Genomic DNA, 13,195 nt, shown 5'->3' on the forward strand with positions numbered 1-13,195 from the left:
AACTGCCATGGTAATGAACCCAAACCCGGCTTTCAGATCTCATCACAAAGCTGAGGTCTGTGAATATGGACAGAGGGTGAGATGGTTGGTTGACATCATCAACTCAATGGATATGAGTTTGAGCAAACTCCAGTAGGTAGTGCAGGACAGGGAAGCCTGGCGTGGTACAGTTCATGAGGTCACAAAGAGCTGGACACAACTGGTCAAATGAACAGCAATAGTAATCCATCTGTTCCAGCTATTGTAGTTACTATTTCAGCACTCCAAACCACTTCCAGTTTATGTGTTGGGTCTGAGTGTTATAAATACTTAATTATGCCTTGTTTACAGATGAGGAAAAAAAGGCACAAGGAGGTTAACTAAGTTCAGTTCAGTTGCTCAGTCGCGTCTGACTCTTTGTGACCCCATGGACTGTAGCACGCCAGGCTTCCCTATCCATCATGAACTCCCGGAGCCTGCTAAAACTGATGTCCATCTAGTCAGTGATGCCATGCAACCATCTCATCCTCTGTCGTCCCCTTCTCCTACCACCTTCAATCTTTCCCAGCATCAGGGTCTTTTCCAGTGAGTCAGCTCTTCACATCAGGTGGCTAAAGTATTGGAGCTTCAGCTTCAGTATCAGTTCTTCCAAAGAATATTCAGGACTGATTTCCTTTAGGACTGACTGGTTTAATCTCCTTGCAGTCCAAGGGACTCTCAAGAGTCTTCTCCAACACCACAGTTCAAAAGCATCAATTCTTTGGCTAATTTGCCTTGGTCATAACTAACTTTGGCTAACTAACTTGCTTAAGGTCATAAAGTTAGTAAGTGATAGAGCTGGATTTAAACCTCTAGGTGTCTGCTTCTATAGCCCATGCTCATATCTGCTTCACTTACTTTCTCTTTAAATTACTGTCATATGAGAGTTGTAGGTGGTAAATATTATGGATTCAAACTATGGGTGATAGAATTATAGTTTATGGAAGAGTAAGTTTCAGCTGGTTTTTAAAATAAAGAATAGATTTGAATGTGTGGACAGTAGAGAGAGTTCCATGGAGCACAGAATGAGTAAAGTTTCGAAGGTGGGACTGAAAAGAGTCTGTTCAGGGGATTACAAAGAGATCGAATCAGCTCTATAGGGATAATAAATAACCAGCAAACTGAAGGTTTATCCATAAGACTTTACTGAAAAAATACTTAGTTTTTATTTCAAAGTTCTTAGATTAATTGGGTTCTTCTAGAACACTTCTACTAAAAAATTTTATGTCATTTGTTGGGAATACTGATTCAGGTTTCAGTTGGAAGTACATTAGTAAGGAAATAGATAAAATTCTCAGTCTTTGTTATAGCACTTTTTAGTCCCTTCGTTTTTCTTGAGCTACTTCTGCCCATACCAGCATAATTTGGTTGGTTTAACTTGTGATGAAATTGGTCCAGCAGGAGGAATTAAATGTATGTTGGAAATCTGCCAGATTTTGGAAGAAAACGTTACTTTTAGCATTCTGGTCATTTTGGTAGAGTGGAGGTCTTGCCATGGAGGTGCTATTGGAAGGTTTATAGACCGCTGCACATGGCTTCCTCATTTACAAAAACCACACACACGCGCGCGCGCGGAAACTGGAAATAATGTGGAAACGTGTAACTTTGTCAAAAATGTCATAGGATTGCATACCTAGTGAGAATAAGAATCCCAACTGAGATGGAAAGCTTACTGCTGCCCTAAGTTTGGGGATGAAGAAATTTGAATTCTCCTCTGGGTTTTGTAACTAATTCCCCACTGACGCATAAAATATACATAAAATAAACCACTTTTATATTCATCCATTTGGTATATTTACAAGTTAGAAGAGGTGTGAAGAACAGGGAGATAAGCTGACACCAAAGGTTAGGAACTGAAGAAACATGGGCCAAGAGTTGACCAAATGAGAATATCTCTGTGGAATCCATTGTTTTGACTTAGGTGGATAAACAGCTTGTGATGACATAAAGAATTTTGAAGGTTAATTCCCTTATCTAGAACAGAGAAGTTACTTTTTTATAACTTCTAGATTTGCAATTTATCCAGTATCTTTTTAAAAATCATCAAACCTTATATTAAAGAGTTTTTTCCAAGTTAAACTTCTGTCTATAATTATAATGTCATTTTATATAGTTCCTTACCTATTCAGAAATAGAATTTGTGCCATAGATTTATCTGGCATTTTTAAACCCAGGTCCATAGCTACCTTGGAATGGGGGCTAGTCTTAAAATATGTACAAGGTTTTATTTTATCTGCAGTTGATTCTAACCACATGTTTTTGTACATGCTTAAAAAGTCGTATGTTGATATTTTGTCAAACTTTGTTGAAAATACTTTCTTTTTAATAAAATGAATATTTGTTTTTGCTCAGTCACTCAGTTGTCTCTAACTCTTTGCGACCCCATGGACTGTAGCACACCAGGCTTCCCTGTCCTTCACCATCTCCTAGAGTTTGCTCAGACTCAGGTCAATTGAATTGATAGTGCCATCCATCCATCTCATCTTCTGTGGTCCCCTTCTCCTCCTGCCCTCAATCTTTCCCAGCATCAGAGTCTTGTCCAGTGAGTCAGCTCTTTGCATCAGGTGGCCAAAGTATTGGAGCTTCAGCTTCAGCATCAGTCCTTCCAATGAATATTCAGTGTTTATATCCTTTTGGATTGACTGGTTGGATCTCCTTGCAGTCCAAGGGATTCTCAAGAGTCTTCTCCAGTACCACAGTTTGAAAGCATCAGTTCTTCAGCACTCAACCTTCTTTATGGTCCAGTTCTCACAAACATACATGACTACTGGAAGAACCATAGCTTTGACTATATGGACCTTTGTCTGCAAAGTGATGTCTCTGCTTTTTAATATGCTGTCTAGGTTTGTCATAGCTTTCCTTCCAAGGAGCAAGTGTCTTTAATTTCATGTCTGCAGTCACCATCTGCAGTGATTTATGAGCCCAAGAAAATAGAATGTGTCACTGTTTCTGTGGACGGAGGTTCATAACATTGTGCAGGAAACAGTTACCAAAACCATCCCAAAGACAATGAATATAAGTAAGAGCAGAAGTAAATCCTAACTGACCTTTAAATGAATCTGCATTAAAAAGCTAAAGCCAACTACTTCTAAATATTTTCATTCAAAAACTATTTGAAATATACCTACAGACAATGTTTATTTTCTAAATCTTTTAATTTGGGAAAGATTTCAAATTGTGATTGATTTTAACTCACTGATCAGGATGCCCCTGTAGACATTCTCATCTGGGATTTATTGTTCATCATTTCCTCATATTAACGTTTAAATTCTCCATTAATTTCTTCCTGGGAAGAATATTTTGTTCATGGTTCCAGCTGTAGCATAATCCTGTCTGACCTGTTTAAGTTACTAGTCAACTGTCTGAGCCGCAGGCTTTTGTTGCTGTACAACGGAACTGTTTATTATTTAAAATGTTGTCATCTCCAGTATGTGCTCTCGGTTCCATGTAGAGAAGCATAGGCCCTGCCTTTGGAGAGGTCTAATCGAGTAAAACTAATAGTGTATAGATCCATCCACATATTGGAGTATAGCGTAAGAGGGTTAGAAGATGAAGAGTATTGAAAAGCAGATTGAGAATGTTAGTTTTGTAATTAGTTTATGTACTTTACTGTGTATAATTCCCAATTTGTGCTGTGCTCAGTCGCAAGGTCTTGTCCATCTCTTTGCCGCCCCATGGACTCTACCCCGTCAGGCTCCTCTGTCCATGGAATTCTCCAGGCAAAAATACTGGAGTGGGTTGCCATCCAGGAGATCTTCCCGACCCCGGGATCAAACCTGTGTCTCCTGCATTGGCAGGCAGGTTCTTTATCACTGGGCCACCAGGGAAGCCCATAACTCCCGTTTTAAACAAACTAAATAGGATAGAAAGTGAATTTGTACTAGAATTTATTCTACCCATCCTTACAAAGTTGTCATGAATGCTTACCAAGAAAAATAAAAGAGTTTATTTTATTAAGAATGCATTAACTCTTAATTGATAATATCTTTATCTCTCTTCTCTTTGCAGAATATGTGTGTAACTGCTCTGCAGTCGGAAGCCTGGATGCGAATCACTGCAACCAGACCACAGGGCAGTGTGAGTGTCAACCAGGCTACCAGGGTCTTCACTGTGAAACCTGCATGGAGGGTTTTTACCTGAATGGTACTTCCGGACCCTGTCTGCCCTGTGACTGTAATCCACGTGGAGCTCTCAGCATAGTCTGCAACAGGTAAGCAGCAGAGATTGAAGGTAAAATTAATTTTGTTTTATCACACACAGAAGACGGCCCCTGCTCTCAAGGACCAGACTGGTATAAATAAAGGGGGAGAGGGGACATAGATTCATCAAACATTTCATATTCTTTTTATCATTTTGATTTGGGGTCCACGTTATTTTTAATGTCTAGATTTAAAAGCTTCTACTAACACAACATTGTAAATTAACTATACCACAATAGAATTATTTTTTTAAAAAGCTTCTAATTTACTGATTTAGTTCTTCAGAGTACTTGGGTAATCAATTTTGCTTTATAATGTGCAGTGCTTAACTAAGCTCAGTTGTGTCCGACTCTTTGCGACCCCATGGACTGCAGCCCACCAGGCTCCTCCGTCCATGGGGTTCTCCAGGCAAGAATACTGGAGTGGGTTGCCATGGCCTCCTCCAGGGGATCTTCCCAATCCAGAGATCCAACCCAGGTCTCCTGCACTGCAGGCAGATTCTTTGTCTGAGCCACCAATAGTTTCTCTAAATTTCATAGAGCAAAGTATTGAGAATGTAGCCTGCTTTCTGGAAGCAATAACTTCTAGGCCCTTCCAGTGAAAATGAGTGTTGGGTGCTCAGTCATGTCCAACTCTTTGTGACCCCATGGACTGTAGCCCGCCAGTTTGCTCTTATCCGTGGAATTCTCCAGGCAGGAATTCTGGATTGGGTTGCCATTTCCTTCTCCAGCCTGGGGCTTGAACCCATGTCTCTTGCATTGGCAGGCGGATTCTTTACCACTGAGCCACAGGGGAAGCCATAAGGGTGCTTTTCTGTGTTTTAATTGCAATTTAGGAAGTTGCTTGGTAGTTTTGTGTTAACATGTAATGCATTGTAATTTTTTTCATTTAAAATATTGGAAAATCAGTTCCTTGTTAGCATTTATGCAGAATATCTGATTTTTAGTAATGGATGATGCTAGACAGGTAGAAGATATTATTCTTGTCTCTCCTACATGAACTGTTTTCTATGTGTACTTGACAGGTTCTATCATCCTTAGAGGTTTTTTAGAAATGAATAGCACGTGATTTTTTATTATCTGTATAATGGCAAAATATGTTGATTCTCCATACCCTTTACGTTAGTCTTCTCCTTAGTCTTCTCAGGAAAGACCTTGCTTCTCCTGCAGCCCTTACAAACAACGGCTGTTTTCACTGTCCTGATTCTCTTATCTCTATACTGGAGTTGGAGCGTCTTCCTTGTTTCTCACTGCTGCTCCCAGAACGCCTTCCCCGCTGGCTCACTGCTACCTCCCTGACACTGCGCCTATCACAGTTCTGGGTGATTTTTCAGTAACTGTAGATGATCCTAATGATGCATTGGCCAATTCATGACAATGTATGGCAAAAGCCATCACAATGTTGTGAAGTATTCATCCTCCAATTAAAATAAATTAATTTAAAAAATGCACTGGCCTCTCAGTTTCTTGACCTCTCTTCCTGTAAGTTTTCCTCCATGCTCCTTCCAATCTTTATTTCTTGTACTTATCCTATTACTTGATTGCTTTTGTCCCCAAGAATAAGCTTATTAAAGTTTTTAGATAAATCCATAATTCTTTTCTATGAGTTAGTACAGAATAGTACTTAATTTAAAATTTTAAAACATTATTATTTCAGAATGTCAGGTAATTTGTCAGAGCAAGCACTGCATCTCAAAAGTCATTAATAGATTTCAAGGAAATAAAGACAAAAATAATAACAAATTGCAATGATAACTTGAAGTTTTGAAATAAAAGAACTATAAGCCAGGTGAAGAAGTATGACAACCTGTAGCATATTGGAGAGACAATATAGCCAAAATTGTAGCAAAGCATGGATTTTCAAGTGTCAATATGATTAAGAGTGGAACTGTCGGAAGCTACACTCCAGAAAAATGAATGCCGAATCATAAGGTGTGGAAAGAACTCAACTGAGAGTCCCTATGGAAGCATAAGAGATCCAACATACATCCTGAAAGAGATCAAATCCTATTTATCGAGAGGAAATGCAGAAGCTCAAAATCCAATGATGTTGACCATATAGCGAAGGATGGCTGATAAAAGACCTACTAAGCAGAAAAGTGGAGAGAGGTGGTTGGGAAAGGAACCTCTTACACTGTGGTGGGAATGCAAATTAGTACAGCCACTATGGAAAACAGTGTGGAGATTTCTTAAAAAGCTGGAAATAGAACTGCCATATGACCCAGCAATCCCACTTCTGGGCATACACACCAAGGAAACCAGATCTGAAAGAGCCACATGCACCCCAATGTTCATCGCAGCACTGTTTATAATAGCCAGGACATGGAAGCAACCCAGATGCCCATCAGCAGACGAATGGATGAGGAAGCTGTGGTACATATACACCATGGAATATTACTCAGCCATTAAAAAGAATTCATTTGAATCACTTCTAATGAGATGGATGAAACTGGAGCCCATTATACAGAGCGAAGTAAGCCAGAAAGATAAAGACCATTACAGTATACTAACACATATATATGGACTTTAGAAAGATGGTAACGATAACCCTATATGCAAAACAGAAAAAGAGACTCAGATGTATGGAACAGACTTGTGGACTCTGGGAGAAGGCAAGGGTGGGATGTTTCAGGAGAACAGCATTGAAACATGTGTATTATCTAGGGTAAAACGGATAACCAGCTCAGGTTGGGTACATGAGACATAAAAATCTGTAAATCATTAGAAGGAAGGCATGGGAACTCTAAATCCAGCTCTAAGCATCTCATGTCTTACCACCAGAAAGGAAGTTACATGGGCATGAGACTAGAGGAACAGAAATGGGAAGTTGCAGGACTGTGTACTTCAGCAAGACCACATGGGTGATCTCTGAGGGAACATCTCTATGTTCTGCTCTGCTATTAGGTATATGTGGGTGACTTAAGGGGAAAAGAAATTGTAGGCAAGTAGTATGATATTTGGCAGAAAGGAGATGGAGTCTGAAATTAGTAGACTTTGATCCCATTATTGATTTGGCCACTTAATAACTGTATAATCTTATACTTCACCTCACCTCAGTGTTTTCATCTGTAAAATAGGATTCATACATATAACAAGAAAAATTTTTGTGAGAATTAAGTTGTGTGTGTATACCCATTTACATTGTAACTGGCACGTAGATTCAGCTCAGTAACACTCCAGTAGTTGAATATGTTTTTTTTTTTAAGTGAGGAATAGAATTGTTGACTCACAAAAGAGGTGAATTAAGTCACCAAGTTTGCATATGAGTAGGGATTGAAGTCATGAAATTAAAAGATGCTTACTCCTTGGAAGAAAAGTTATGACCAACCTAGATAGCATATTAAAAAGCAGAGACACTACTTTGCCAACAAAGGTCTGTCTGGTTAAGGCTATGGTTTTTCCAGTGGTCATGTATGGATGTAAGAGTTGGACTGTGAAGAAAGCTGAGCACCGAAAAATTGATGCTTTTGAACTGTGGTGTTGGAGAAGACTCTTGAGAGTCCCTTGGACTGCAAGGAGATCCAACCAGTCCATCCTAAAGGAGATAAGTCCTAGGTGTTCATCGGAGGAACTGATGCTGAAGCTGAAATTCCAATACTTTGGCCATCTCATGCGAAGATTTGACTCGTTGGAAAAGACCCTGATGCTGGGAGGGATTGGGGGCAGGAGGAGAAGGGGACGACAGAGGATGAGATGGCTGGATGGCATCACCGACTCGATGGGCATGAGTTTAAGTAACCTCTGGGAGTTTGTGATGGACAGGGAGGCCTGGCATGCTGCGATTCATGAGGTCGCAAAGAGTCGGATACGACTGAGTGACTAAACTGAACTGAACTGAACTGAGGGATTGAGGTATCTGTTTCTGTTGGTAGCCTAAAGAAGAAATTGTTCACTGTGAAAGAAAAAGAAGTTTAGCTTATTTTCTTCCATTTTCATGAAGAAACCTGTTATGCTTTTTAAAATTTTCAGTTTAGAATAATAGTAGTGAAAATTAATTGCAGACACACTAGGCATGATCCTGGGGCCTTTGCATGTAGTAATTCATGTAATCCTCACAGCAACCGTATCAGTTAGGCACTATTATTATTATACTCATTTGTACAGGAAAAGAGCTGCAAGTCAGGTACTTTGCCTAACTTATGACATCAGTTCAGTTCAGTCGCTTAGTCATGTCAGACTCTTTGCGACCCCATGGACTGCAGCACGCCAGGTTTCCCTGTCCATGACCAACTCCAGGAGTTTTCTCAAACTCATATCCATTGAGCCGGTGATGCCGTCTAACCATCTCATACTCTGTCATCCCCTTCTCTTCCTGCCTTCAATCTTTCCCAGCATCAGGGTCTTTTCCATAGTAGCCAGTAAATAAGAGTTGGAAATGAAATGTGTGCAATCTGAATCTAGAGTGTATATTCCTATCTACTATGTTGGTACAGCCCTTTTCAAAATCTCAAATATTGAGCAAAGTGAGTGAGTATTATGAGAAACTTTGATGCAGTGGTGCCCACTACTTGATGCTTTATAGGAATGTCTTTTTAAAACATATTTATTCCTTTGGCTGTGTTGGGTCTCAGTTGCAGCATGCAGGCCCTTGTTGCATCATGTGGGACCTTTTGTTGTGGCACACAGACTCCCTGGTTTCCGCATGTGGGCTCTGGAGCGTGTGGGCTCAGTTGTGGCTCAGGCTTAGTTGCTCTGCGGTGTGTGGGATCTTAGTTCCCCAATCACAGATCTAACCCACATCCCCCACATTGCAGAGAGAATTCTTAACCCTTGGATGACCAGGGAAGTCCCTATAGGAATTTCTTCTGATTATATAATTCATGCTATATAAATAACTCTGTCGGGAAAGAGTAATCCCAGTTTTAGCTTAGGAGACGTTGAGAACATTAGGGGAAGTTTATAAATATATGCTAAATTTCTAAATAGAACAGGTTAGAATAGGAAACAAGCAGAAATAATAAGGAGAAAGGATTCCCAGATGAGCTAGGAACTGAGTTATGCCTTACACGTTATGGTTTGGGAAAGCAAGAGATAGGAGAATACCTTATCAGGAGAAAAGAAACATGTGAATTCAGGAAAATTTCCTAAGGTTATACGGGATGAGAAATCTGATCTCCTAGAAGTGAAGTGAAGTCACTCAGTCATGTCCGACTCTTTGCGACCCCATGTACTGTAGCCTACCAGGATCCTCCATCCATGGGATTTTTCAGGCAAGAGTACTGGAGTGCGTTGCCATTTCCTCCTCTCCAGGGGATCTTCCCAACCTAGGGATCGAACCCAGGGCTCCCGCATTATAGGCAGATGCTTTACTGTCTGAGCCACCAGGAAGAGTTTGCAATACCAATGCAAATACCAATGCAAATTCTGTCATGGCCTCGTTGTTCTCTTTTTTAAAAGAAATGAAAGTAGAAAAGCACACTCAATTCTATCCTGATTCCCTCATGTATCTAGTGTTTATGAATCAACAGCTGGCTTTTAAAAAATTCATTTGCCTGTTCTTTATGCCCATATATTTCAGTGGGAGTTGCTCCAGTGAGGGTAGAGTTTGGCTGCAGGAACCAGATGTGGGTTGAGCAGTGTCTTTGTGTGCAAACACAAGGTCCTTTATGTACTGACAGATGGCCGCCCCTCACATCACCACTGCTGTTCCAACCTGTTTAATTGGAAAAGAGTTGGTCAACAATATCTTTTCACTTCTGCGCTTTTGGAATGCATTTCTAATATTTTCCTGACTTACATTTAGATATGTTGAACTTAATAAATGGAGAAATCAGATAGCATTTTATCTCAATAAAGGAGTGTGCCTAGTGAGAGCCTGACTGATAATTAGCCTTAGAACGTTGTCAGGGTGACTTACATGTAGGCGGTCATATACTGATTTGAGATTTTTTTAATGTATCCATAGTAGGTTAGCGTACAAGGTGCATCATTTTAAAACTGTCTCTGTGAGAAAATGAAGTTCTGTTGTGGTGTAATATCTTTTCCCATAAAACCTGTGGTTGCTGCTGTATGGTGTATGTTGAAATATTTACTACTTTGCATTTTTAATTATGGGAATATGCCACAGGGCAGAAGACAAAATTTTACTCATGAAATATAAATGTCAAATAGAAAGATGACAAAATCTCCAAGACTCATATTCATATGGGGCTCTGAAAATCACCTGTTGTGTAAAAATCAGGAGTAACAGTTGCATATGTAAACTCTTATTATTACTTTTCCTATAATTCTGGGACCTAGAAAAGTTATTTGATCACCAGAAATAATTTAAAATCAAGGAAACCTTTGTCATTTTATCCACACATTTCATTCAACAGACATTGCATTTGCCAACTATATATCAAAAGATATTATTCCTATGCTCATGGAGCTTGAAATGGAAAGGCAGAAATATAAACAAAATAGCATTTATAAAGTACACAGGAGATTCAGGAGGTCTTGAGAGAGGAGATTACATTTAAATTGAAATTTGAATGATGAGTAGAAGTTTATGTGAAAGAACAAGCCATCTTTAGTAGGCTGCAAGAGGCTCACTATTTCTTGAAGGCAGGAAATACTTGAGGCAGAGAGGAAAGTTTGAAAAGATGAGACTTGTCTATTTGTTTACTATTCTATGTCTAATACCTAGAGTAGTGCCTGGTACAAAGTAGACGCAGTAAATACGTGATGAATGAATAGTTAAAGGAGAAACAGGGCCAGACCACGAAGGGCCTGATAGGCTGTGTAAATTAGTGTGTCCACTGCAGAATACTGAGTATGTAGTAACATTGGATTTGCTCTTTAGAATATTTACTCTTTCAGAAGTCTGCTGGATAGAGAGAGTGAGCTCAGGCAGAGAGATCTAGGAGAAGGCTATTGTGTAACTGTTCAAGCAAGAAAAGTTAAAGGCTGACCTAAGCCATTGGCATTGGCAATGGTGCTGGAGAGGAGGGAAGCGGTGTAAGAGAGAAAAATCTACAGAACTGGGTGGTGGATTTTATTTACAGAGCAAGAGAGAGAGATGGCCCCCACGTTTCTTTCTGATCTTAGGCTTTAGCGTGTTCATCTTCTACGGGACGTTCAGATAGAGATGTCCGGTAGACAGTTGCACGCATATTGTGTGCCAAGCTCAAGAAACCTTATAAACTAGCATATTGTAAGGAAAACAAAGCTTCGTAGCTTTAATTTTATTTAAAAATAACTTTATTCTTTACCCCAATTATTTTTTCTTGAAATTATGCCAAGCTTTAGTTTACAATCCCTTTTTTTAGTATAGTTCAGTGTGTTCTTCCTTGGAGGTAGGGTTTTAAAAGGGAGCCATCCTGGTCGGAAGCAGGTAACTGTCAGCCTTCATCCTGCCATGCTTCACTTGCTTCAGTAAATGTTTCTACAGTGCCAAATGGTTTATGTCTTAGAAAATAAATCATGTAAAGTTCATGGTAAAACAGATTAGGCTAAAATTTGAATGTTAATAAATGGCCAGACAGGGGCTTATTCAAAAAAGGCACTGAGTGCTTTGGGGTTTTAGTGTAAATAATGCACGTCTGTTACAGTTTGCAAAGCTCTGTGTCATTCAGGGCATTTTTGTCTTAAATCCTCCTTTCAATACAGAGCATGGTCTGCCCTCCTGGTCTTCTAATTATTAACCAGATATCATCTGTAGTCAAACAAATGGGGGGGAAAAAAACAAACACAAAAAAAAGCTTTTCCCTCCCAGCTATAGGTGACCCTTGTGAACATTAACATAACATGTCACAGTGAATTGATGTAGTTGCTGTTGATCAAAGGTGTAGTTTTCCCTAAACCGTATTGCAGACTCTACTACTTGTTTCATTTTATTAAGTCACTTTTAGGTCAGTTGGAAATTTTTTAAAGAAAAAAATATAAGTTTTATTAGTTATAATACTCAAAGACTATTATTTTGCTTCTTCTGAGAAACTCCCCCAAATCTATAGTTATATATATATGCTAATAATAATAATGCAAATAATCAAGTTCATATAAATGTATGAACCATTTGGTACCAAAGTATTTATTTGTTTAACAAATTATGTACAGGGTACTTTAATAGACCTTGCGGGAAGCAAATAAGACAATGGGAAAACAAAAGGAGCTTCTGGCCTGGTCAGGTTATAGAGAAACATAGGCTTCCCTGGTGGCTCAGTGGTAAGACTCTGCCTGCCAAGGCAGGAGACTCAAGAGACGCAGGTTCAATCCCTGGGTTGGGAAGATCCCCTGGAGAAGGAAATGGCAACCCACTCCAATACTCTTGCCTGGAGAATCCCATGGATAGAGGAATCTGGCAGGTTACAGTCCATGGGGTCTCAAAAGAGTCGGACATGACTTATCGACTAAACAACAACCACAAATAAATATATATATATATATATATATATATATATATATAAAATTATAGTACAAAGTAAAAACTGGTCCACATCATAAAATAGAAAGATAAAATGTTAAGGAGATTAAGAAACTGGGAGATGTCACTTATAGCTGGAAAAATCAGAGATGATTTCATCGAGGAGATAGTTTTTGACCTCAGTTTTGAAGGAAGGAAAGGATTTAAACATATGGAAGTGGAAAAGGTGCAAAAGAATGCTACAGAGCAGGAAGCAGCAAGATTAACATCTCAGAGATGTGCTTACACAGGATGTGAGGTGAGGGGGAGTGGGGGCAGAGGAGATACATCTGGTAAGCCCTGCTGGGGTCAGCTCCCAGATGGGACAGACGCGTTAGGGGCCAGACACACGATTTGGAATTTATTCACAAAGCACTTTTTAAGCAAATGGAAGATCAGCCCTGCCTGCCAGCAGTGGTAGAATGGGTGGTATAAGCAGGCGGAGAGCCAAGGCAGAGAGAAAGCTCGGGAGACCGGGAGACTACCGAGAGGAAGGGGAGCAGTGAGAAGGGCGATCTGCCCAAGGAGAGCGATGTTTCTGTGCAGAGCTGTCTAGAAAGTTTATGATTTTTTGCTCCAATGCATGTACGCAAATC

The 13,195-nt window shown here is 39.7% G+C and overlaps 1 protein-coding gene across 1 annotated transcript in view; it reads left to right on the forward strand.

Annotated features, from left to right (window-relative positions):
• The window catches only part of MEGF9 (multiple EGF like domains 9), a 78,778-nt gene that overhangs the window by 32,619 nt on the left and 32,964 nt on the right, over positions 1-13,195 (forward strand). Inside the window, exon 2 of the mRNA XM_070459193.1 lies at positions 4,027-4,228. Coding sequence (XP_070315294.1) covers positions 4,027-4,228 — 202 coding nt within the window. The remainder of the gene's footprint in view (positions 1-4,026; positions 4,229-13,195) is intronic.

This window comes from Odocoileus virginianus, chromosome 31, assembly GCF_023699985.2.
Source record: "Odocoileus virginianus isolate 20LAN1187 ecotype Illinois chromosome 31, Ovbor_1.2, whole genome shotgun sequence".
Classification (NCBI taxonomy): domain Eukaryota; kingdom Metazoa; phylum Chordata; class Mammalia; order Artiodactyla; family Cervidae; genus Odocoileus; species Odocoileus virginianus.